General features: G+C 52.1%; 4 protein-coding genes across 29 annotated transcripts in view; 3 read left to right on the top strand and 1 right to left on the bottom strand.

The window, feature by feature from the left end:
* LOC126944677 (elongin-B) overlaps nucleotides 1–25,410 on the bottom strand; it is a 124,922-nt gene that overhangs the window by 22,277 nt on the left and 77,235 nt on the right. Inside the window, exon 1 of one of the 26 annotated variants that reach the window (XM_050774442.1) lies at nucleotides 24,149–24,152. The exons of the other annotated variants lie outside the window; for them this stretch is intronic. The gene's annotated coding sequence lies outside the window, so the exon portion shown is untranslated. Of the gene's footprint in view, nucleotides 1–24,148; nucleotides 24,153–25,410 lie in introns of those variants that run through there. 26 annotated transcript variants of the gene reach the window in all.
* ZG16B (zymogen granule protein 16B) overlaps nucleotides 1–25,410 on the top strand; it is a 58,494-nt gene that overhangs the window by 20,731 nt on the left and 12,353 nt on the right. Inside the window, exon 2 of the mRNA XM_050774604.1 lies at nucleotides 142–211. The gene's annotated coding sequence lies outside the window, so the exon portion shown is untranslated. The remainder of the gene's footprint in view (nucleotides 1–141; nucleotides 212–25,410) is intronic.
* On the top strand, nucleotides 148–14,894 carry PRSS41 (serine protease 41). The gene is made up of 5 exons (XM_050774647.1): nucleotides 148–301; nucleotides 599–764; nucleotides 917–1,200; nucleotides 7,770–7,927; nucleotides 8,629–14,894. The coding sequence occupies exons 1-5, from the start codon at nucleotides 148–150 to the stop codon at nucleotides 8,845–8,847; spliced, it is 981 nt and encodes a 326-aa protein (XP_050630604.1). The 3' UTR covers nucleotides 8,848–14,894.
* On the top strand, nucleotides 13,552–25,206 carry PRSS21 (serine protease 21). Its single transcript, XM_050775035.1, has 6 exons — nucleotides 13,552–13,608; nucleotides 20,693–20,941; nucleotides 21,057–21,448; nucleotides 22,157–22,449; nucleotides 24,443–24,597; nucleotides 24,854–25,206. Exons 1-6 carry the CDS (start codon nucleotides 13,552–13,554, stop codon nucleotides 25,091–25,093), a joined length of 1,386 nt encoding a protein of 461 aa, XP_050630992.1. The 3' UTR covers nucleotides 25,094–25,206.

Consider the following 25,410-nt stretch of genomic DNA (forward strand, 5'->3'; position numbering starts at 1 on the left):
CTGCCAGGCCTGAGAGTCCCCAAACAGCCCTGGGGCCCGGTCTGGGAGGATGAAGCTGGAGCTCCCACCCCGCCCTGCCTCCAGGGGGCGGCCCGGGCCCGGAGCGAGAGGAGGCAGAGGGGGCGCCAGGCCACGGGAGAGGAGGCCATGGGCGCGCACGGGGCGCTGCTGCTGGCGCTGCTCCTGGCGCGGGCTGGACTCGGGAAGCCGGGTGAGCTCGGGGCGCTGCTGGCGGGACGGGGGGCAGCGGGGAGGACGGGAGGTGGGGGCTGCGGGGGGCTCACTTCTTGTCTCCTGCAGAGTCAGATGAGGCGGAGCTTTTGTCAGGTAGGGCGCCCGGGACGCGCTATGCCTGCCAGGGTGGCTGGGCCCGGGTGCACCGGGGCCCATCTACTGCTCTCTGTTCCGGGTCCCAAGAACGTGATGCTCTCAAGTAACTAATGGCCCCTGGGGGTGGGACCGTCCCCAGCGTCACCTTCTTGGCGCGCGGTTCCCCGGGGAGCCCCTCGCTGCGCGCACCCTGGGGCAAGGCCTGGCGGGGCGGGCCTGCCCCACCCCCATCCCTCTCAGCTCAGCCGCGTGCGTCTGTCCATCCCAGAGGCCTGCGGCCGCCGGGAAATTCACTCGTTGGTGGCAGGCGGAGTGGAGTCCGCGCGCGGGCGCTGGCCATGGCAGGTCAGCCTGCGCCTGAGGAGACGCCACCGATGTGGAGGGAGCCTGCTTAGCCGCCGTTGGGTGCTCACGGCTGCGCACTGCTTCCGAAAGTGAGTCTAGGGGTCGTCGGGGCCGCAGACTTGATAATGGCCTCCAGGATAAGCAAACAGTAGCCACTCCGCCTCAGAGACTGGGCCTCCAGCGTGCTCAGGCGGCCAGCGCCCAGTTCCAGGGCTCCCTGCCCTCTCTCCTTTTCTGCCAGGCACTACTATCCTTCCGAGTGGACGGTCCAGTTGGGCGAGCTGACTTCCAGGCCAGCTCCTTGGAACCTGCGGGCCTACAGCAATCGTTACAAAGTGCAGGACATCATTGTGAACCCTGACACCCTTGGGGTTCTACACAATGACATTGCCCTGCTGAGACTGGCCTCCTCTGTCGCCTACAATGTGTACATCCAGCCCATTTGCGTTGAGTCCTCCACCTTCACCTTCGTGCACCGGCCGGACTGCTGGGTGACCGGCTGGGGGTTAATCAGCCCCAGTGGCAGTGAGGCTGGGGATAGACCGGGTGGGGCGATGGGGGTCTGGGGTGGACATTACCCTCTACCCCTCTTCCCGCTACACAAGCACAGCAGCCCCTCCCTGGTCTGGGGGTGCAACTGCACCCCTCCTGCTCTCATTCTCTCCTCACCTGCTTTTCTGCTCTCAGTGCCACCTGCCAGGGCAGGGACCAAACTCCCAGTTCTCCCTGCTTCCAGGGACTGTGGGGGCCAGCAGGACAGTGTGAGAGGGAGGCCAGCTTGCCCGGGGTCTGAAGGAGTGAGGGGGAGTTCGAGAGGACCTGGTGACAGAAACCTCAGGCAACGATTTTTAAAAATTGAGACAACTCACAAACCATAAAATGTTCAAGTGTTCAGTGTTGAAGTACACAATTAAGTGATTTTTAGCCTACAGTCCTGTGTCACTTAATGACCGGGGTATGTTCTGAGATATGCATCATGAGGCAGTTTCACTATTATGTCAACATCATAGAGTGTAGTTACACAAACCCAGATGGCAGAGCCAGTAATACTACATACCCAGACTGTATGGTCTAGCCCATTGCTCCTGGGCTACAAACCTGTGCAGCTTGTTACTGCGCTGAATACCAGAGCAGTCGTAACACACTGGTAAGTACTTAGGTACTTAAGCGTATCTAAACAGAGAAGAGGCACAGTAAAAATATGGCATAAAAGATAAAAACCAGGCTGGGCAGATGAGCCTGTAATCCCAGCACTTTGGGAGGCCGAGGCAGATGAATCATCTGAGGTCAGGAGTTCGAGACCAGCCTGACCAATACGGTGAAACCCTGTCTCTACTAAAAATACAAAAATTAGCCGGGTGTGGTGGCGGGTGCCTGTAATCTCAGTTCCTCAGGAGGCTGAGGCAGGAGAATCACTTGAACCCGTGAGAGGCAGAGGTTTCAGTGAGCCAAGATAGTGCCACTGCATTCCAGCCTGGGTGACAGAGGGAGACTCCATCTCAAAAAAAAAAAAAAAGATAAAAAACAGTATGCCTGTGCCCTAGGCACTTACCATTAGTGGAGCTTGCCAGACTGGAAGTGGCTGTTGGTAAGTGGATGAATGGTGAGTGAATGTGAAGGTCTAGGACATGACTTCACACTACTGTAGACTTTATAAACACTGTACACTGAGGCTACACTAAATTTACCCCAAAACCTGTTCTTTCTTTAATAGCAAGTGGAACTTAGCTTACTGTAAACTTTTTACTTTTTAAAAATTATTACTATTTTAACTTTTTTACTGTTTTGTAATAGCAGCTACCTTATTTCAAGACACAAACAAGTTGTATAGCTATATGAAAATATTTTCTTTCTTTATATCCTTTTTCCGTGAGCTTTTTTTCTGTTCCATACACACGGAACATACAACATATGATTTTTTAGGGGTCTAGATTCTTTCATATAGTGTCTCCAAGATTCATTTTGTGGGATGTATCAATATAGGGTTTCACTATTTTGGCCAGGCTGGTCTCGAACTCCTGACCTCTGGTGATCTACCCACCTTGGCCTCCCAAAGTGCTGGGATTACAGATGTGAGCCACCATGCCCGGGTTCCAGCTAATTTATTTTTTTGGGGGGGATGGGTAGAGATGGGGGTCTCACTTTGTTGCTCAGAGTGGTCAATTTTTTTTTTTTTTCTGAAACAGAGTTTCACTCTTGTCACCCAGGCTAGAGTGCAATGGCACGATCTCAGGTCACTGCAACCTCCGCCTCCTGTGTTCAAGTGATTCACCTACCTCAGTCTCCCAAGTAGCTGGGTTTACAGGCGTGCACCACCATGTCTGGCTAATTTTTATATTTTTAGTAGTGACAGGGTTTCACCATGTCGGCCAGGCTGGTCTGGAACACCTGACCTCAGGTGATCTACCTGCCTCTGCCTCCCACAGTGCTGGGATTACAGGCGTGAGCCACCGTGCTCAGCCTGAGTTTTTTTGTTACTTTTTTTTTTTTTGGTCATCTTGATTTTTAGATGTTAATTTTGCATATTGCAACTGCTGGGTTTCTTCATTGGTTCTAACAATTTTGTGGAATCTTTAGTGATTTCTACAAAAAGAATCATGTCATCTGTGAACAATGGTAATTTTACTTCTTTTTAAATTCAGAAGACTTTTATTTTTTACCTTGCCTAATTGCTCTGGGTGACACTTCCAGTGCTATGTTGAATAGCAGTGGTAAAAGTGGGTGTCCTTGACTTGTTTCTGATCTTGAAGGAAAAGCTTTCAGTTTTTCACCATTGAGTATGATTTTTGCCATGGGCTTTTCTTTTCTTTTGAGAAGGAGTCTTGCTGTGTTGCCCAGGCTGGAGTGCAGTGGCACGATCTCGGCTCACTGCAAGCTCTGCCTCCCGGGTTCATGCCATTCTCCTGCCTCAGCCTCCCGAGTAGCTGGGACTACAGGTGCCCGCCACCATGCCCGGCTAATTTTTTGTATTTTTAGTAGAGACGGAGTTTCACCGTGTTAGCCAGGATGGTCTCGATCTCCTGACCTCATCATCCGCCCACCTTGGCATCCCAAAGTGCTGGGATTACAGGCGTGAGCCACCACACCTGGCCCGATGTGGGCTTTTCTTATATGGTCTTTATTACATTGAGTTAGTTTCCTTCTATTCCTAGTTTGCGAAACGTTTTCATCATCAAAGCGTGTTGAGTATTGTGACATCCTTTTCTGTGTCAATGGAGATGATTGTGTGGCTTTTCCTTCATTCTATTAATGTAGTATTCCTTATCAACTGATTTTAAAATGTTGGACTACTCTGCCCTTGTGGGATGAGTATTACTTGGTCATGGTATACAGTTCCCTTAATATGCTGCTGGATTTGGTTTGCCCTATTTTGTTGAGGATTTTTACATGCATATTCATAAGAGATACTGGTTTTTAGTTTTCCTTTGTGTGTGTGTGGTATTGTTGTCTGGCTTTGGTGTGCAGGATAATGCTGGCCTCATGGAATGAATTTTGAAGTGTTTCCTTCTCTTCTGTTTTTGGGAAGTGCTCAAGAAGGATTGGTGTTACTTCTTCTTCGTATGTTGGTAGAATTCAGCAGTGAAGCTACCTGAAACTAAGATTTTCTTTTTTTTTTTTTTTTTTTTTTGAGACGGAGTCTTGCTCTGTCACCCAGGCTGGAGTGCGGTGGCCGGATCTCTGCTCGCTGCAAGCTCCGCCTCCCGGGTTTACGCCATTCTCCTGGCTCAGCCTCCCGAGTAGCTGGGACTACAGGCGCTCGCCACCTCGCCCGGCTAGTTTTTTGTACTTTTTAGTAGAGACGGGGTTTCACTGTGTTAGCCAGGATGGTCTCGATCTCCTGACCTCGTGATCCGCCCGTCTCGGCCTCCCAAAGTGCTGGGATTACAGGCTTGAGCCACCGTGCCCGGCCTAAGATTTTCTTTGTTGGGAGATTTTAAATTTCCGATTCAATCTTTTCACTTATCATAAGTCTGTGCAGATTTTCTGTTTCTTTTCTAGTCGGTTTTGGTAGTTTGTGTATCTCCAGGTAGGAATTTTTTCATTTCCTCTGGGTTACCTGATTTGTTGTTGTACAATTGCTCACAGTATTCCTTTATAGTCATTTTTATTTCTGTAAGGTCAGTAGTAATGTCCCCACTTACATGGTCAATTTTGTTGATCTCTCAAAGAACCAACTTTTGGTTTCATTGATTTCCTCTATTGTTTTTCTACCCTCTAGTTTGTCTTCCTCCATTCTACTCTTTATTCCTTTCTTCCTTTTTTTTTTTTTTTTTGAGATGGAGTTTTGCTCTTATCGCCCAGGGTAGAGTGCAATGGTGCCATCTCGGCTCACTGCAGCCTCCACCTCCTGGGTTCAAGCCATTCTCCTGCCTCAGCCTCCCTAGAACCTGGGATTATAGGCATGTGCCACCACACCCAGCTAATTTATATATTTTTAGTAGAGACAGAGTTTTGCTATGTTGGCCAGGCTGATCTCGAACTCTTGACCTCAGGTGATCTGCCTGCCTCAGCCTCCTAAAGTGCTGGGATTACAGGCGTTAGCCACCACACCCGGACTATTCCCTTCTTTCTGCTAGCTTTGTATTTAGTTTCTTCTTTTTCTGGTTCCTTAAAATGTAAAGTTACTGATTTGAGATTTTCCTTCTTTATTAATGTGGGCATTTATAGCTAATATTTCCTCCTGAGAACTGCTTTTGCTGCAACTCATAAGTTTTTATCTTTTGTGTTTTCATTTTCATTCATCTCAAAGTATTTTCTAAGTTTCCCTGTGATTTCTTATTTGGCCTATTGGTCATTCAAAAGTGTGTTGCTTAATTTCTATTTATTTGTGAATTTTTCCTTGTTCATTCTGTTATTGACTTATAGTTTCATTCCCTTGTGATCAGTAAAGATGTTTTGTATGATTTCAGCCTTGTCTAATTCTCTGCAACTTATTTTGTGACTTGACATATTGTCTATCCTGGAGAATGTTCTGCTTACACTTTGGAAGACTATATTCTACTATTGTTTGGGTGGCCTATTCTGTCTGTTAGGAATGATTGATTTATGGAGTTGTTTTAGAGCTCTATTATTACTGATCTTCTCTCTGCTTGTTTTATCTATTTTTTATTATTATTATTATTATTATTTGAGACGGAGTCTCATTCTGTTGCCCAGGCTGGAGTGCAGTGGCTTGATCTCGGCTCACTGCAACCTCGGCCTCGCAGGCTCAAGCGATTCTCCTGCCTCAGCCTCCTAAGTAGCTGGGATTACAGGCACCTGCCACTATGCCCAGCTAATTTTTTGTATTTTTAGTAGAGACAGGGTTTCACCGTCTTGGGCAGGCTGGTCTCAAACTCCTGTCCTTGTGATTTGCCTGCCTCACCCTGGGAAGGCAAGTGTGAGGGGATTACAGGTGTGAGCCACTGCGCCCGGCTGTTTTATTAATTATTAATAGCGAGCTATTAACATCTCCAACTATTATTGTAGAACTGTCTATTTCTCCTGCCAATTCTGTCAATTTTGCTTTATATGTTTTGGAGATCTGTTGTTAGGTATGAAGATGCTTATGATTGGTGTATTTTCTTGATGATTTGATTGTTTTATCAATATGTAATGTTGTTCTTGGACTCTTATAACAAGTTTGTATTAAACTCTATTTTGTCTGGCATAGTATAGCAACCTCAGCTCTCTTTTGGTTACTATTTTTATGGAACTTTTTCCCAACCTTTCACTTTCAGCCTGTGTGTTTCACTGGATCTAAAGTGTATCTCTTATAAGGAGCACCGATCTGGATCCAGTGATTTTTTTAAAAGCTGTTATATCAGTTTCTGCTTTTTATTTGGAGCATTCAAGTTCTTTACATTAAAAGTAATTAATTACTGATCTGCAAAGAATTACTTCTGCCATTTTGTTATTTGGTTTTTAGATCTCATAATATCTTTTTTCTATAAATATGTTTTATGTTTCTTTTGTTTCTTGTCTCCTCGTTTTTGTTTAACCGACTGTTTAGAGTACCATATTGATTCCCTTCTCATTTCCTTCTCTGTGTTTATTTTGCTTTGTTAGTGGTTGCTCTAGGGATTACAATTAACATCTAAACCTTATAACAACCTACTTTGAATTTATACCAACTTAGCTTCAATAGTATTCACAAAATCTCCGTTCCTATACGGCTCCATTCTTCCACTTTGTGTTGTTATTGTCACAATTTACATCTTTATTCATTGTGTAACCTTTAACCTATATTTATAATTATTGTTTTATGTATTTGTCTTTTAAATTATGTAAGAAAAAGAGGAGTTACACACCAAAACTACAATAATACTAACTTTTGTATTTGCCTGTGTAGTTATCTTAACCAGGGCTCTTTATTTGTTTGTCCGACTTTGAGTTACTTTCTAGTGTTCTTTCATTTTACCTGGAAGGATTCCTTTATCCACTTCTTGTAGGATAGGTCGACTAATGACAAATCTTCTCAGCTTTTGGTTATCTGAGAATGTCTTAATTTCTTCTTCATTTTTTTCCTGATATAAAATTCTTGGTTGACTGTTTCTGTTCATCTTGCTGAGGATCCCTTGTCCTTGATGAATCACTTCTCTCTTCCTGTTCATAAGATTCTCCCTTTATCTTTTGTTAGTTTTATTATAACGTGTCTCGGTGTAAATCTCTTTGTGTTTAACCTATGTGGAATTTGCTCAGCTTCTTGAATCTGTGGGTTCACGTCTTTCATCAAATATGGCAAGTTTTGACCTGGATCCCACAGCTGTAGTGTGTTAATCATAAACATATTCATCTACTGTAGCCCTTCTTCCTGCTGTGCTTTACTGAGAAATCTCTCTGCTGACTCAGGCAGGGGCTATCATCTCCATTCTACAGATAGAGAAACCAAGTTTCAGGAGCCCTGCAACAGCCTGGCCCACCCACTGGGTTATTCTGTGATATTGTTGATTGCTGTTGATGCACTGGGTGCTGGGGAGTCAAGAGCAATGCTGGGTACTGTGGGTGTGTCAGAGATCCCCCACCACCACTATAATACATGCCCTTTCTCCTCTCCCTGCTCCAGATGGCAGAGGAGAGGTGAAGGGTGCTGCCTTTCTCTGTCCTATCTCCAGGACCTCTGCCACCTCCTTACAACCTCCGGGAAGTGCAGGTCACCATCTTAAACAACACCAGATGTAATTACCTGTTTGAACAGCCCTCTAGCCGTAGGATGATCCAGGATTCCATGTTTTGTGCTGGTGCTGAGGATGGCAGTGTAGACACCTGCAAAGTGAGTGCCTCTACCCCTCCAGGGAATCCCACCCTCTCCAGCTCCAAACCTGAGAGCGACTACCATTTCCTCCCCAACCACTCCCAACCCATTGCTTGGATTTCTTTTTTTTTTTTTTTTTTTTTTTTGAGATGGAGTCTCGCTCTGTCACCCAGGCTGGAGTGCAGTGGCCGGATCTCAGCTCACTGCAAGCTCCGCCTCCCGGGTTTACGCCATTCTCCTGCCTCAGCCTCCTGAGTAGCTGGGACTACAGGCGCCTGCCACCTCGCCCGGCTAAGTTTTTTTTTTTTTGTATTTTTAGTAGAGACGGGGTTTCACTGTGTTAGCCAGGATGGTCTCGATCTCCTGACCTCGTGATCCGCCCGTCTCGGCCTCCCAAAGTGCTGGGATTACAGGCTTGAGCCACCGCGCCCGGCCCATTGCTTGGATTTCTTATGAGAAAACCAATGCAGTCTTAGTTTTTGAGCCTACAAAATGTGCTTTTCATTTTTCATAAATTCTGCCTGCATTGATTAACCCACCAACCCCTGGAGGCTGTTGCCCCACTTTGAAAGTGTAGAAACTGCAACTTGATTGATTCTATGGGAAGGAGTAAGGTTTGCATTCAGTCTGCCTAGCCCCACAGCCCCTCCTGCTCTCATGGCCTGTCTGCTACCCCACCCACTCTGCCCCAGGCTGGGCTCACCCATGCTGCTCCCCAGGGTGACTCAGGTGGACCCTTGGTCTGTGACAAGGATGGACTGTGGTATCAGGTTGGAATCGTGAGCTGGGGAATAGACTGCGGTCAACCCAATCGGCCTGGTGTCTACACCAACATCAGTGTGTACTTCCACTGGATCCGGAGGGTGATGTCCCACAGTACACCCAGGCCAAACCCCTCCCAGCTGTTGCTGCTCCTTGCTCTGCTATGGGCTCCCTGACTCCTGCAGCCATTCTGAGTGCACCAGAAACTGTGAGGCTGCAGTGGGGACCATAGGATTGGCTCACCTCCCCTGGGCAGTGGGCACTTCAGGGACAGGGTTGGGACTGCCTGCTGGATCAGATTCCAGCCCCTTTTGTCCCATTTGCCAATAAATATGTGTGCATGTTCAAGCTGATGCCTTGCAGAGCTTTCTATGGACCTAAGGGGCTTCATGGACAACTCCCTCCTCTTCACTCATGTCCAGTCCAGGCCAAGACCCCACCTGAACTCCTAAATTGTTATCCAGGTTTTTGTTGCAAACAGCAGGACCCTCTGGTTATTTCAATCAGGAAGATAATTGATGGAAGAACAGTAGTACTTCAGTGTGTCAGAGGGGTGGGAAGACAAGGATTGGGGTACCATGGAGGAAATGCTCTCAGTGCTCCCATCCCAGGGTTTCCAATCACACAAATGCCAGATGTTCCTGATCTTATTTTGGTCACTCCAATAGTTGACCTAAAACCAGGACATGGGTGCAGGTAGTTTATCTGGAAGGTGATCCCAGGAAGCAAAGACGAGAAAGTGGAGAAACCAAGGCAGGAAAGGCACAAATGCCAATGAATTTGCTCAAACTGGGAGAAATTGAGCCACAATTCTGTGGGGGCTTCAGCATTGGCCCACTGAGGACAAGGACACCAGGGGTGAGTGTTTCTCTCTTGCCCCCTGACCCCACATGTTGAGGGAGGTCCTGGGGGTATAGTATGATGCCCCAGAGCTGTAGCAGCCCCTAGGTGAGGCTGTGGGCACCCAGGCAGCTGCTGTAGCAGCACCATAAGGTGGCTGACATGGGGAAGGAGGGTATGTCTTCCCCCTGCTTTGAGGTTCCTGACCCCAGCATCAGCTTGGCCAAGGAACCAATCCAACAAGATAGATGCTGCAGGCTCCCTGAACTGGGAAAGCGATCTGCATTTTGCCAAGATCCAAAAATGCTGTGAGCACAAGAAGGTGCGAGAAGCTCTGGCCTAGACAGCCCCTGATTTCATCCCCACCCCACAGCCTCTGCGCCTTTGAAAATGCATCCACTTGAAGCAAACTCTCCCTGCTCACTGTTAGCCTCGGGAGGAAGGCTGTAGAGGGGCCCTGGTTCCTCAAACCATGGAGGGTAGGCAGTCACAGGTGGTCCCTGCCTACAACGTCCTCCCACCCTTCAGGACCACATCACTCACCAGTGGGTGGCTGACCTATTAGCAAGTGGAATTGCCAGTCCTGCCAAATTGTAGAGGGAGTGTCATGATCCAGTGGACGTGCTATCCCCCATCCCATGCATGTGTTGGGGTCAGGGGAGGCTCTTCCTGCCGAGGAGACCTGGCCTGTCCACATAGAAGAAGATCGAAACTGGAAAAGGGTGGGCAGATTCCAAGATAGGACTGGAGTGGATATAGCTGGTTCTGAGGGACAGGAAGTGAGTCCAGCGACGCCCTTTCTAAGTTTGAGGGTGTTCTGCAGGTGAGTGGGTCCATGCAAACCTATCCTCAAAGGCCAAGGGAGCCAACAGGCCAAAAAGGCTGAGAAATCCAGTGTCTAAGAAACAAACATTTAATAAGACATTACAAACTGAAGTGATGCCTTGGTTGTCCATGAGATGGTGGATCTCCACACCTGCCCTGCAGAAAGTATTCTTTGTATCACAAGATTTTTTTTTTTTTTTGGTAAAACAAGTGCAATTGGTTATGCCTCAGACATTCTAGCAAAATCTTGACCACCGGGGAGGTGAGAGAGGCATCTTTCTGAGGAGTTATCTGTGTGACAGGGACCACTTGGTATGCCTGAGCGAAACATGGTCATCATGGGGTTTTCACTTCAAGACGGCGTCACTCTTGCCATACAAAAGGCTGTTTTCCTATAGGTCTGGGGACATTCCAGTAAAGTTGAACAAGTGAAGTAGAGATGGACTTTTTTTTTTTTTGAGACGGAGTCTCGCACTGTTGCCTGGGCTGGAGTGCAATGGCGCCATCTTGGCTTACTGCAACCTACACCTCCCGGTTCACGTGATTCTCCTGCCTCAGCCTCCCAAGTAGCTTGGATTACAGGTGCACACCACCACACCCAGCTAATTTTTTTGTATTTTTTTTTTAGTAGAGACAGGGTTTCCCTATGTTGGCCAGACTGGTCTGGAACTGCTGACCTCGTGATCCTCTCACCTTGGCCTCCCAAAGTGCTGGGATTACAGGCGTGAGCCACTGTGCCTGGCCTAGAGATGGAGTTTGGCCAGAGGGAATGACTTCAGAGATAAAAGGCGATGTCCACATCCCAGAGTGGCCCATTGTGGGTGACAGCAGGGCCCCAGGGTTCCATTGCCATATGCTGGCGAGGCAAGAGGAAAGGTAGAGACTGAGAGTGGAACTGGGATTGGAGGAGCCAACTGGAAGGAGAGTCAGCTGGAGCACCTTGGGGTGGGGTGATGGAATAAGGACAGGGTGGTGTGGCTGCCTGTGAAAGAAGCAGAGGTCTGGGGGAATGTGGGGAATAGGCAGGCAGGTTTGGACTTTGGGTAGGAAATCCACATGGGTTGGGGGACAGTCAGAGTCCAGAGGACTCAGAGCTCTTGCTACCATGGCCAAGCCCTGTTGGGATGCTGGCATCTGCCCTGCCCAGAACCGCACTCCCCACAGGCCATGGGAGACAGAGGCTACACCTCCAGGCATCAAATGAATAGACACCAAGGGTGATGGGCAGGGAGGGATCTGGAGAATTCGGGGGTGTCTTAGTGAATTCTTACATTGCTTTAAAGGAATACCTGAGGCTGGGTAATTTATACAGAAAAGGGGCTTATTTGGCTCATGGTTTGATTCTCCTGCCTCAGCCTCCGCAGTGACTGGGATTACAGGCACGTGCCACCATGCCTGGATAATTTTTTGTATTTAGTAGAGACGGGGTTTCACCACGTTGATCAGGCTGGTCTTGAACTCCCGACCTCAGGTGATCCACCCCCCCTTGGCCTCCCAAAGTACAGCTGTGAGCCACTGTACCCAGCCTTATTTAGTTTTCTTAAGATCATTATTTTGAATTTATTTCTGACAGTTCACTGATTTCCTTTTCCATTAGGGTCTGTTACTAGACAGTTATGTTCCTTTGGTGCCAAATTTTCTTGCTGCTTCATGTTTCCTGTATCCTTGCACTGATGTCTGTACATCTGGTGGAACAATTGCCTCTTTCAGAGTTTCTAGAGTGGCTTTCGTAGAGATAGACTTTTACCTGCAGTTGGGTCATAGTGTGCTGGTTGGAAATGGTGTGGCGACCGTGTTTCCAGATAGGTGCAGTGATATGGTCTCCATGCAGCTCTTCAGCTGTGTTGAGCATCAGCAATAACTGTGGGTGCCTCGAGGCCCAGGCTGTAGAGATTTGTGGCAGTGGTTGTTAATGTCCTTGATGTCAAGGGCTTTTGGGATCCTCCTATTCTTATTTTCCCCACAATGGGGATATGCAGCCAAAGGGCACCTTTTAGTGTCAAGTTTGATATGGCCTACAAGAAGATACAGTGGCACTGGCTTTCATTTGCAGGTGCTTGGAGTAGCTGTGGAGCTGGGGTCCTAGGCTCAGGGCCTGGCGTACAAATTGAGGCAAGGCCTGGGTCATTGGGTGCAGGTTTACTCTCTGTAGCAGGGTTGAATGTGCGTTGCCCACAGAGCCAGAATCTGTACCTCTGATGCACTCCCTAGCAGGTCATGCCCAGGGGGCTGGGTTGTAGCTGTGATTCTACCCTGTGGGACAGGGCAGAGCAGTGGCCCAACTCTGGGGAAGATGTGGTGTTCTCAGGTTTAAACCTGGGGTTCAGAGTATGGCTGCCACTCCGGGACCTGAGCCAGTAGGGCTCAGCATAACTCAGGGTTCAGGGGCTCAGCATAACTCAGGGTTCAGGGGCTCAGCATAACTCAGGGTTTAGGGGCTCAGCGCTACTCAGGGTTCAGGGGCTGAAGCTCCATGCAGTAGCAACTCTAAGCCCCGAGATGGTGGGGCTTGGCAGTATCCCAGACTTCATGAGGCCAGATACAGTGGCAGAATGGCAGAGCACAGCTGTCATTTCGGCCCTGTTGGGGAAGGAGGTGGCAGGAAACAGCACATTGCAGGGGAAGGCAGGGAGCAGCCCAGGGAGACTCCACTTTCCAGGGAGAGGGCTATCTCCGCAGCTCCATCTCTAGGAGGCTAATCTGGCTCCGGGGAGGCAAGGTGCTGGAGCTGGCCCATAGGGCAGTGTCTCAGCTCAGCCACTGCTCTGTTTCCCTGGGATGCGAGCTACTACATCAGGTCAGCCCCGGGATTCACAGCTGCTCAGCTCAGCCAGGGCAGTGATCTCCTGGGGGAAGTGGACTGCTTTAGCTTAGGCCTGGGGAATGTGACTATTCTGGGTAGCCCCAGCAACGTTTCCTGGAATGCAGCACGCTTCTCCAACTTCTGCTCTGAGCAGCCAAGGTGCTGTTTTCCTGGGAGGCAGGTTGTGGCTTCAGCTCTGGCCTGAGTGGAGAAGGGGGAAGGTTAGGTGGAGCACCTCTACCTCTGCTTGGCCCCAGGAGCAAGGGTGTGACTGCTGCTCACGGCTCAGTAGAGGGGTATGAAGCCACCAGGCTGAGGTGGTTCAGTGGTGCCTTAGTCTCAGGGATGAAGGGCAACTGTGGCTACTCAATCCCAGGGCAAGATATGCTCTGGCCGTAGTTCCAGTTCAACAATGGCGCAGTGCGGTAGCCACATGACCACAGGAAATGGGCTGACTGTGGACTTCTCTGTAGGGAGCTCAGCTGTGTGGCCTCAGGCAGCCCCCTTGCCTGGGCTTAGTGCCTGTGAAGACAGGGGACGCCAGTGATAAGGGCTGTAGGTGTCCAAGGTGCTGGTGGGGCTCCTGGGATCCCCTTGCTGACCTCCTTGCCTCATTCCCAGCTGATCCTGGTTGGGGATTGGGGTGCAGGCCCAGTGTTTCCTTATGTTCTTCATGCGGCCATCCTGAGTTTCTCTGCTCTCCAGGTTTCTGTTACTCCTCTAAAGCACTCTGGTGCTCTTCCTCAGTTATTTTGATTAAAAGTTAATTGTTGGCCGGGCGCGGTGGCTCACGCCTAAAATCCCAGCACTTTGGGAGGCCGAGGCAGGCAGATCACGAGGTCAAGAGATCGAGATCATCCTGGCCAACCTGGTGAAGCCCCATCTCTACTAAAAAAATACAAAAAAAAAATTAGCCGGGTGCGGTGGTGGGCGCCTGTAGTCCCAGCTACACGGGAGGCTGAGGCAGGAGAATGGCGTGAACCCGGGAGACAGAGCTTGCAGTGAGTGGAGATTACGCCACTGCACCCCAGCCTGGGTGACAGAGTGAGACTCCGTCTCAAAAAAAAAAAAAAAGAAAAAAAGAAAAAAAATTAGCCGGGCATGTTGGCAGGCGCCTGTAATCCCAGATACTTTGGAGGGTGAGGCAGGAGAATTGCTTGAACCCGGCAGGCGGAGGTTGCAGTGAGCTGAGATCACGCCATTCCACTCCAGCCTGGGCAAAAAGAGCAAAACTCTGTCTCAAAAAAAAAAAAGAAAAACGAAAGTTAATTGTTTATTCATTGTTCTGGCTGTCTTAGTGAGGGGGAGGAGGACAAGAGAACTAGGGGGGCCGCGCGGGTGGCCCGCAGCTATAATTCCAACACTTTGGGAGACCAGGGCAGGAGGATCACTGGAGGCCAGGAGTTCGAGACCAGCCTGGACAACATTTTGCTCTACAAAAAATTTAAAATAAAAATGGGCCGGGCACGGTTGGCTCATGCCTGTAATCACAGCACTTTGGGAGGCCGAGGTGGGAAGATCATGAGGTCAGGAGTTTGAGACCAGCCTGGCCAACATAGTGAAATCCCGTCTCTACTAAAAATACAAAAATTAGCTGGGCATGGTGGTGCACACCTATAATCCCAGCTACTTGGGAGGCTGAGGCAGGAGAATCACTTGAACCCTGGGGGGCGGAGTTGCAGTGAGCTGAGATCACCCCACTGCACACCAGCCCAGGCGACAGTGTGAAACTTCGTCTCAAAAAGAAAATAAAAATAATAAAAATAAAATAACAAAACAATAAAAATGTAGCTGGGTGTGGTGGCTCACACCTGTGGTCACAGCTACTTGGGAGGATGAGGTAAGAGGATTACATTGAGCCTGGGATGCTGAGGCTGCAGAGAGCCAAGATCTCACCACTGTACTGTGTCAAAAAAAATAGAAAGAAAGACGAAAGAAAGAAAGAAAAGAGAGAGAGAGAGAGAGAGAGAGAGAGAGAGAAAGAAAGAAAGAAAGAAAGAAAGAAAGAAAGAAAGAAAGAAAGAAAGAAAGAAAGAAAGAAAGAAAGAAAGAGAGAAAGAAAGAAAGAGGGAGGAAGGAAATTGTGACACATACTGCAATCTGGATGAGCCATGAAGACACTGTGCTCAGTGAAATAAGCCAGTTACAAAAGAAGAACACTGTATGATTTCACAAATATGAAGTACTTAGAGGAACCAAAAGCGTAGAGACAGAAAGTAAAACAGAAGTTGCCAGAGACTGATGGGGCGGGAGCAGAGTCTCACTTTAGTCTTGGCACCTGGCTCTGGTTGTGACGCCTGCACCGTCTCCCTGGAGGGGCTGGTCAGAGCTGGGCTTCCACTGACTGATGTGCCAAGGTGAGGCCCCCACAGTACCTCTGCTCCCACCCCTCTGCTCCACCCCTCTGCTCCCACCCCTCTGCTCCCACCCCTCTGCACCACCCCTCTGCTCCCACCCCTCTGCACCACCCCTCTGCTCCCACCCCTCTGCTCCCACCCCTCTGCACCACCCCTCTGCTCCCACCCCTCTGCTCCCACCCCTCTGCACCACCCCTCTGCTCCCACCCCTCTGCACCACCCCTCTGCTCCCACCCCTCTGCTCCCACCCCTCTGCACCACCCCTCTGCTCCCACCCCTCTGCTCCACCCCTCTGCACCACCCCTCTGCTCCACCCCTCTGCACCACCCCTCTGCACCACCCCTCTGCTCCCACCCCTCTGCACCACCTGTCCAGCACTCCTCTGACTTTCAGGGGCAGTAAGGGCCAGGCACGGGCAGTGGGCAGCTGAGCCCGTCTCAGGAGGAGCCTCCTTCAGGGAGGTGGAGGTGGAAGAGGCCAAGCCGTTGGCCAGCACAGCTCTCAGAGGGAGGAGCTTGGAGGTGGCACAAAGCGGGCTGTGTTCTCACCCTAGCCCAGCCTGAGGGCGCCTTTTCATGGTTGGTTTTGTTTTGTTTGAGACAGACTCTCGCCCTGTGGCCCAGGCTGGAGTGCAAGGGTGTGATCTCGGCTCACCGCAACCTCTGCCTCCCGGGTTCAAATGATTCTCCTGCCTCAGCCTCCAGAGTAGCTGGAATTACAGGCGCCCACCACCATGCCCAGCTATTTTTTTGTATTTTTAGTAGAGACAGGGTTTCACTATGTTGGCCAGGCTGGTCTCAAACTCCTGAACTTATGATCCACCCACCTTGGCCTCCCAAAGTGCTGGGATTATAGGCATGAGCCACCATGCCCGACCTGCCTTTCCATGTTTTGCTGGCAGTTCAGAGGCCTTCTTTCTAACTCCAGGCTGACAGGGTTTGGCGCCCAGAAGGAGAGTCGTCTGGGCCAGGACTCCAGAAGCACCAGCTGGGATTGTGGGGACTTGGTGGAAGAGACAGTGCACACTGGAGGGGATGTTCAGATGGCGCGAACACAGGCATCACACATGCTCGTTCACACATGTGCACCCAGACACACACGCCCACCCAGACTCTCCTGCACGCGGGGGACATGCACACACGACACCCCTCTTCACCTGCATGCCTGACCTGGGAAAGAAGCCCACCTGGTGGGAGGCACCCCTCTCCCACTCTCCATCTGCCCTGGCCCAAGTGCTGGCCCTGAGCCCGAGTACAGGGAGACTCAACACAGGCCCTTTGTCCCTTGGGATCAGGGCTCCCAAGAGAGGGATTTACTGAGCATTTATTTCCTGCCCTGGGCACACCCAGTCCTCATTCTGCCAGGAGAGGGGAACAATGAGGCCTTCTCCTGCCTGCAGAGGTGGCCCCGGGCCGGCTGGCCCTTGTGTGTCAGGAGTCGGGTTAGGGCCACAAGTCCCTGGCCTCCCTGCCCTTCAGGTGTGGGACTTGGGAAGACCCCTCTGTGGCTCTGCAGCCTGAGGCACAGCAGACAAGAGGGTCTCCATCTGCAACCCATGCAGCAGCCAGGACCTCCCTGCAGCCCCTGGGCCAGGCTGAGCCTCTGCGGGAAGCCCCCAGCCTCACCGGAGGCAAGAACCTGAGTCCCTGGCTCAGATCTCCGGGTAGGACTGATCTAAGACCCTGGGCAAAACCAGGAGCTGACACCTCCTAGGGCCTCAGCGGATCCCTGGGGCTCAGGAACCAGAGGGAAGGTCCTGCTGGCTGGGGGAGGGGCAGCATCAGAAGCCCAGGGGTCTTTGCCCCAACCCCAGCAGGGCAACACCGGGCTGTGCCTGTGACTTGTCCTTGAGCGGCTGCTGCTGGAGAAGGAGGCCCTGAGGGAAGGCACTGCAGCCTTGTGCTCCTGAAAACCGAAGCTCCCGCACGCCCGCCTGCGCCCTCACTGAGTTCCTGTTGGTGCCACACTCTGTGCTAAGCGTTTTTTTTTTTTTTTTTTTTTTTTTGAGACGGAGTCTTGCTCTGTAGCCCGGGCTGGAGTGCAGTGGCCGGATCTCAGCTCACTGCAAGCTCCGCCTCCCGGGTTTGCGCCGTTCTCCTGCCTCAGCCTCCTGAGTAGCTGGGACTACAGGCGCCCGCCACCTCGCCCGGCTAGTTTTTTTTTTTTTGTATTTTTAGTAGAGACGGGGTTTCACCGTGTTAGCCAGGATGGTCTCGATCTCCTGACCTCGTGATCCGCCCGTCTCGGCCTCCCAAAGTGCTGGGATTACAGGCTTGAGCCACCGCGCCCGGCCAAGAATCTAGATTTTTAGCAAATACTCCTGATAACTGATAGATATATAGTGGGTGTCACTGCATTTGTCTATGTCCTGGACCCTCCGTCCACCCATCGCTTCATCTTCTTTCCTCAGACATATCAGGTGATATCAGGTGCTGACCTCAGTTCACCTCCCCTCAGACACTTCTGCATGCGTGTCATTAACCAGACTGTCGTAGGGTTGGGCTTTTCTCATTTTGAAGCGTAATTTGCATACAATGAAATCACAAATTTGGAAGTGTATATTCACAGGTTTTATTATTTATTTATTTATTTATTTTGAGATGAACTCTCTGTCGCCCAGGCTGGAGTGCAGTGGTGTAATCTTGGCTCTCTGCAAGCTCCACCTCCTGGTTCAAGCGATTCTCCTGCCTTAGCCTCCTGAGTAGCTGGAATTACAGGCACCAGTCACCATACCCAGCTAATTCTTGAGTTTTTAGTAAAGACGGGGTTTCACCATGTTGGGCAGGCTAGTCTCGAACTCCTGACCTCAAGGGGCCCACCCTCCTCGGCCTCCCAAACTGGTGGGAATTGTAGGTGTGAGCCACCACGCCCGGCCTATTCACAGGTTTTAAAACATTATTTTTTATTGCGATAAAATACACATAACATGAAACCACTTTAACCATTTTATTTTTTAATTTTTTGAGACCGAGTCTCGCTCTGTCACCCACGCTGGAGTGCAGTGACGCTATCTCGGCTCACTGCAGCCTCCACCTCCCAGGTTCAAGAGATTCTCCTGCCTCAGCCTCCCAAGTAGCTGGGATTACAGCATCCACCAGCACCACCAGCTAATTTTTGTATTTTTAGTAGAGATGGGGTTTCACCATATTGGCCAGGCTGGTCTCCAACTCCTGAGCTTGTGATCTGCCTGTCTCGGCCTCCCAAAGTGCTGGGATTACAGGTGAGAGCCACAGCGCCCGGCCCACTTTAATCATTTTAAATGTCTAGTTCAGCAGAAAGTCATCCATTACTTAACAACAAGTATACCTTCTGAGAAAAGCGTGGCTAGGTGATGTCAACATTGCAGGAACATCACAGAGTGCATTTCCACATACCTATGTGGCATAGCCTGCTACACCCAGGGTAGGCGGTCTAGCCTATTGCTCTTAGACTACAAAGCTACAGAGCTTGTTACCATACTAAACACTGTAGGCAACTCTAACACAATAATATGTATTTGTGTATCTAAACATAGAAAAGTACAATCGAAATATGGTATTATAATCTTATGGAACCACTGTCGTGTACCTGTGTGGTCAATCACTGAGCAAGACCTCATTATGTGGCATGTAATTGTACATTCCCATTTTCACTGATCCGTTCATTGGTCAATGGATTCTCGGGTTGCTTTCATGTCAGCTACTGTGAATAATCCTGCTATGAACATGAGTATACAAATATCTCTTGAAGGCCGGGCATGGTGGCTCACACCTTCACCCTGGCACTTTGGGAGGCTGCGGAGGGCAGATCACCTGAGGTCAGAAGTTCAAGACTAGCCTGGCCAACACGGCGAAACCTCATCTCTACTAAAAATACAAAAATTAGCTGAGCATGGTGGTGGGTGCCTCTAATCCCAGCTACTCTGGAGGCTGAGACAGGAGAATCACTTGGATCCAGGAGGCAGAAGTTGCAGTGAGCCAAGATCCCACCACTGCACTCTAGCCCGAGCAACAGAGCAAGACACCATCTCAAAAAACAAACCCCCAAAACTAAACCCCCCAAAAAACAAAAACCAATATATCTTGAAGACCTTCCTTTCAGTTCTTTTGGGTGTATACTCGGAAGTGGAATTGCAGCCGGGTGCGGTGGCTCATGCCTGTAATCCCAGCACTTTGAGAGGCGGAGGGGGTGGATCACCTGAGATCAGGAGTTGGAAACCAGCCTGGTTAACATGGCGAAACCCCGTCTGTACTAAAAATACAAAAATGAGCCAGGTGTGCTGGTGCGTGTCTGTAACCCTAGCTACTTGGGAGGCTGAGGCAGGAGAATCGCTTGAACCTGGGAGGTGGAGGTTGCAGTGAGCTGGGATCACACCAATGCATTCCAGCCTGGGCGACAACAGCGAAATTCCATCTCAACAACAACAAAAAAATTTGTTTCAGAGGAGTGAAGAAAGCCCAGTGGGAGCCCGCAGTGGGTACGGCCTGGGTAGAGACTTGGCAGGATCCCCATTCTGGGTGGAACCGGCCCAAGAGCACTGTTTTCCCAAGAAAGTCTCATGGGCCGGGCGCGGTGGCTCAAGCCTGTAATCCTAGCACTTTGGGAGGCCGAGACGGGCGGATCACGAGGTCAGGAGATCGAGACTATCCTGGCTAACACAGTGAAACCCCATCTCTACTAAAAAATACAAAAAAACTAGCTGGGCATGGTGGCGGGCGCCTGTAGTCCCAGCTACTCGGGAGGCTGAGGCAGGAGAATGGCGTAAACCCAGGAGGCGGAGCTTGCAGTGAGCCGAGATCCGGCCACTGCACTCCAGTCTGGGCGACAGAGGGAGACTCCGTCTCAAAAAAAAAAAAAAGGAAAAAAAAAAAGAAAGTCTCATGAAGGACCAGCCATGCTGCTAGGCCCCACCTGGCCCTCAGGGGCCCCCAGGCTTTAAGGGGACTCCTGGCTCACGGCCAGGCCCTTGGTGCTGGAGGAGGTGGTAGGTGAAGGACACCGGGCACCAAGCGGGCAGCCAGGACCCCTGGGCTGCAGACAAGAAAGGGACTGTGGGGTCCACCGGGTCTGGGCCACATCAAGGAGTGTGGTTGAAGATCCGCCCTAGGAGCTGAAAGCCAGGGCGCTATCAGGGCTGAGAGTCCCCAAACAGCCCTTGGGCCCAGGAGTGTGAAGCTGGGAGTAGAGGGCAGAGCTCCCACCCCGCCCCGCCCCCAGGGGGCGCCCCCGGCCCGGCGCGAGGGGAGGCAGAGGAGGCGCCAGGCCGCTGGAGAGGAGGCCATGGGCGCGCGCGGGGCGCTGCTGCTGGCGCTGCTGCTGGCGCTGTCGGGACTCGGGAAGCCGGGTGAGCTCGGGGCGCTGCTGGCGGGACGGGGAGGGGGGGCGATGGGGAGGACGGGAGGTGGAGGCCGCGGGGAGCTCACTTCTTGTCTCCTGCAGAGTCAGATGAGGTGGATCTGTCGTCAGGTAGGGCGCTCAGGATGCGTGATGCCCGCCGGGGCCGTTGGGCTGAGGTGCACGGGGGCGGGGGGAGGGGAAGGGGGGCCTCTACTGCTCTCTCGGCCTCGCCCCCGGGATCGAGAACTCTGTTGGTGTGGAAAGTAACCAATGGGCGCTGGAGGGGGATGGGCAGGCCCTGCAGAGCACGTGGGAGGGTCTCCAGTGTCACCTACTTCCTACTCTACACACGCGAGGGGACACTGGGTGGGTAAAAGCGTGGTTTCCTGGCTGGGTTGAATGGGAGAAAGGGAGAGGTCGGGCTTGGGGGGCTGCCTCCCGCGGCTCAGCAGTTCCTCTGACCATCCGAGGACCATGCGGCCAACGGGTCATCACGACGCGCATCGTGGGTGGACTGGACGCTGAACTCGGGCGTTGGCCATGGCAGGGGAGCCTGCGCCTGTGGGATTCCCACGTGTGCGGAGCGAGTCTGCTCAGCCACCGCTGGGCGCTCACTGCGGCGCACTGCTTTGAAGAGTGAGTGGGGTGCGAACTGAGGGGTGTGGGGACGGGCAGGAGCAGGGCTGCAGGGAGTGCCACCTAACTTTACCTATGGTCTGATGCCACACTTGGGCGTGAATGTGGTGCGTGGATGCCGCCTGGTGTTCTACTGAGCCCCAGGCTCTGCTGCAGCCGGTTACACCCATTCCAGTTCCTTTTGGGTCTCCGGGAGGGAACTCTGTTCAGGTTCTTCCAGAATGTTCTTCCAGAACATTTCCACGCACTTTTGGGTATTCTCTCCCTTTTTCTTTTAACCCAAAGCTCACCACCATCCATCCCACCCTCATTCCCCCTCCTGGTGGACGTGCAGTACAGTGTGGAGCACTGAACCAAGGCGAGCACGCCCGGGACGCTATGTGGACTCCATCCTGCCAAGCCCACACTGCCGTGGTGCATCTGCCCATTCCTCCTTGGGCTGCATGGGGGTGCCCCTGGAGGCCTTGGCTTAATGCAAGGGTCCTTGGGACAGCTCTGGGAGATGACAAAACCCCACCCTCCTGCTCCAGGAGCAGGTCCTAGGACTTTGGTTGTGATCTCTCTGGGCTCTTTCATTTCTACAGGGGACCCTGGGTGTTAGCAAGTAGTAGCAATGCCACAGTCTCCCCTCCTGGACTGGGCCCCAGTTGTGCTCAGGCAGCCAGCCCTCCGTCCAGGGCCCCTGATTGCTCTCTTCTCTTCTACCAGAGAGAGTGACCTTAGTGATCCCTCTGGGTGGACGATCCAGTTTGGCCAGCTGACTTCCATGCCATCCTTCTGGAGCCTGCAGGCCTACTACACCCGTTACTTCGTGTCGAATATCTATCTGAGCCCTCGCTACCTGGGGAATTCACCCTATGACATTGCCTTGGTGAAGCTGTCTGCACCTGTCACCTACACTAACCACATCCAGCCCATCTGTCTCCAGGCTTCCACATTTGAGTTTCAGAACCGGACAGACTGCTGGGTGACCGGCTGGGGGAACGTCAAAGAGGATGAGGGTGAGGCTGGGGACAGGCAGGTCAGGGAGGAACTGTCTTTGTTCACCTGTTCCCGCACACAGGCACAATAGCCCCTTGCTTGGTCTGGGAGTGCAGGCTACGCCCCTCTTGTGCGCAGTCTCTCCTCACCTGCCAGGGCAGGGACCAAACACCCAGTCTCTCCCTTCCAGGGGCTGTGGGGGCCAGAAGGAGAGTGTGAGAGGGAGGCCAGCTTGGTACAGGCCTGTGGGTGGTGGGGTGGTGGAGGGGTTCTGGAGGACTTGGCGACATAAACGTCAGACTTGAATTTATTGCTGCATCTTTCCACCTCCCCCGGTGCTCACCAATGCCCCAGGCATCAGGCTCCCGGGCTGCCTCTCCAAGCCTCTTGCACCCACCCTAGCTCTGGCCGATTCTCCTGCAGCACTGAGCCCATTCCTCTCCCCATAAGTTTTCAAGCCATGCTCAACCGCAGCTCCCACGGAAACCCCTCTGGGGATTCTCTGGTGGGCCTGCCCTGGCACCTGCATGTCCCCCAACACACATGCCCTGAAAGAAGTGGGCCCACCATCTGGAGGAGCCCTGGGGCTGGCAGCCCCCAACTGGATGTGTTCCCTGTATTAGGAATCCCCTTCCCTCTGCTCCCCTGTCTGGCCTGTCCCTGCATCATCCCACAACAGTAGTAACAATAACAAACGTGGTTCCTTGAGCACACGCAGTGTGCCTGGCACTGTTCTAGGCATGGGGACCCAGCAGTGAGGCAGGCGCGGCCTCTCCTCCTCCTGGAGCTCACCTAAGAATGAAGTTGGTAACGTTTTTATACCCATTTTACAGATGAGAAAACTGAGAGGGTTATGGAAATTGCCAAGAACTGATAAATGGAGAAGTCAGGGCCCCTTGCCTTAGAGAGGGTAAGGGATATCCCCAGGTCACACCCCGGCAGTTGGAAGCGGGAATGGGAAACTCAGCACTGGAGCCGCCTCCCTCTAGAGGAGGGATCCTTTCCCTTCCCTGAGAAGGGCCCCTGCTGCAAAGATGAGTGGGTGTGAGCCGGGGGCACGGCCAGGCTGCCTCTGCCACCCTCTCTCCCCAGCCCAGAGTGGACAGGTCACACCAACCCCAGGCTGCGCCTCAACTCACAGTGTAGGGGAGGCGGGGGGCAGGCACTTCTGGAGCCCCCTGCCTGGTATGCACCTTTGCTCTGCCCTGCGCTGACTGGGAGGCCTTGGGCAAAGCTGTTCACCTCACGGTGCCTCAGTTTCCTCCCCTGTGAAACAGGGTAATGATGGTTCCACATCATAGGCTAGTTCCCAGGTTGTTAGTCCCAAGGGCTTAGGAGAGACCCCGCTGATGGGAAGCGCTGCCTGCAGGTTGGGCCTTGTTGTCTTTTGTCATCCTGTGCAGTACAAGGTGCTGGCTGGGACTCTGAGGCAGGAATTGGACAGGTGTGGGTTCCTGTCAGGCTCTGAGACTTCCCCAGTGCCTTGCCGGGGGTCAGCGGGGTGATATCCCCCTGACTCTCCTTATCTGGGAGTGGGTCCTGATGACTGCTGCCTCCCAGGGGTACTGGGGGGGGGCCCTAAGAGCGCCGCAACAAGCTTGTGCCCAGGCCCTGAAAGCGCCCAGCTGCTACTGAGGCCAGGGCTGCAGCCAGGCTGCCTCTCCCCCAGGTCTGGCTTTGGGTGCTCATCTTAACACCATGTCAGCTGCCTTTGCCCCTCCCCCTGTTCCTTTTTGCTAAGGAATCTCTCCGTGGGCGCAGGCCATTGTTGCCATTCTACAGATAGGGAAAGTGAGGCTGGGGGAGCTCTGACAGCCTGTCTCTCGCTGGGGCCTTCGTGATGCTGCTGAGGGCCTCTGCTGTGCTGGGGTCTGGGCTGGAGCTGGGGGTAATGGAGATGAACCTGCCAGGCACAGTGGGTGCCCTAGGACCCCCACTCCCACAGCCTATGCCATCCCTCCCTAGAGGGGCCTCAGGTTGGTGTCTCTCTCTTTCCCTCTATCGTCCCCACAGCACTGCCATCTCCCTATACCCTCCAGGAAGTTCAGGTCGCCATCATAAACAACTCTATGTGCAACTACCTCTTCTTCAAGTACAGTTTCCGCACGGACATCTTTGGAGACATGGTTTGTGCTGGCGATGCCCAAGGCGAGAAGGATTCCTGCTTTGTGAGTGTCCCTGCCACCACTCCCAGCCCAGGAAAGCAACCTGTGTCCCTGTGCCTTATTTGACCCTCATGCCAACCCCAGGAGGTGGACACTGTTGCCCCACTCTGCAGATGCAGAAACGGAGGCTTGGCCGCTGCCAGGGGGAGGAGAAGGATGTGCACCCAGTCTACCCAGCCCCACAGCCCTTCCTGCTCTCGGCTTCTCCCCTGCCCCACTCACTCCGCCCCAGGCTGATCTCAGTCCCGCTGCTCCCCAGGGTGACTCAGGTGGACCCTTGGCCTGTAACAAGAATGGACTGTGGTATCAGATTGGAGTCGTGAGCTGGGGAGTGGGCTGTGGTCGGCCCAATCGGCCCGGTGTCTACACCAATGTCAGCTACCACTTCGGGTGGATCCAGAAGCTGATGGCCCAGAGTGGCATGTCCCAGCCAGACCCCTCCTGGCCGCTGCTCTTTCTCCCTCTTCTCTGGGCTCTCCCACTCCTGGGGCCAGCCTGAGCCTACCCAAGCCCGTGCAGGCTGGGGCCACTGCTAAGTCAGGCCCTGGTTCTCTTCTGTCTTGTTTGGTAATAAATACATTCCAGTTGATGCCTTGCAGAGTATTCCTCAAATGCGGTGGCTTCATGGACAGCTCATTCTCTCTTGTGCAGCCGGCCTGTCTGTGCCCCTGGCTCACACCCACATCTGTTCTGTTTTGATCAGAAAGAGAATTGTGTGTTGCTCAGGCTGGTCTTGAACTCCTAGGCTGATCTCCATCCTCCTGCCTCACCCTCCTGAGTAGCTGAAATTAGACTCATTTCATGCCCCGCAATGGA

Source organism: Macaca thibetana, chromosome 20, assembly GCF_024542745.1.
Source record: "Macaca thibetana thibetana isolate TM-01 chromosome 20, ASM2454274v1, whole genome shotgun sequence".
Classification (NCBI taxonomy): domain Eukaryota; kingdom Metazoa; phylum Chordata; class Mammalia; order Primates; family Cercopithecidae; genus Macaca; species Macaca thibetana.

Bases quoted from the DNA above. Each gene is read 5' to 3' on its own strand.
- PRSS41 (XM_050774647.1), top strand. From the start codon at position 148: ATGGGCGCGCACGGGGCGCTGCTGCTGGCGCTGCTCCTGGCGCGGGCT. The intron at 302-598 runs GTCAGATGAGGC...TGTCCATCCCAG, and splicing joins CACTTCTTGTCTCCTGCAGA to AGGCCTGCGGCCGCCGGGAA. The intron at 765-916 runs GTGAGTCTAGGG...CTTTTCTGCCAG, and splicing joins GCTGCGCACTGCTTCCGAAA to GCACTACTATCCTTCCGAGT.
- PRSS21 (XM_050775035.1), top strand. From the start codon at position 13,552: ATGGCGCAGTGCGGTAGCCACATGACCACAGGAAATGGGCTGACTGTG. The intron at 21,449-22,156 runs GTGAGTGGGGTG...CTCTTCTACCAG, and splicing joins GCGGCGCACTGCTTTGAAGA to AGAGAGTGACCTTAGTGATC. The intron at 24,598-24,853 runs GTGAGTGTCCCT...GCTGCTCCCCAG, and splicing joins GCGAGAAGGATTCCTGCTTT to GGTGACTCAGGTGGACCCTT.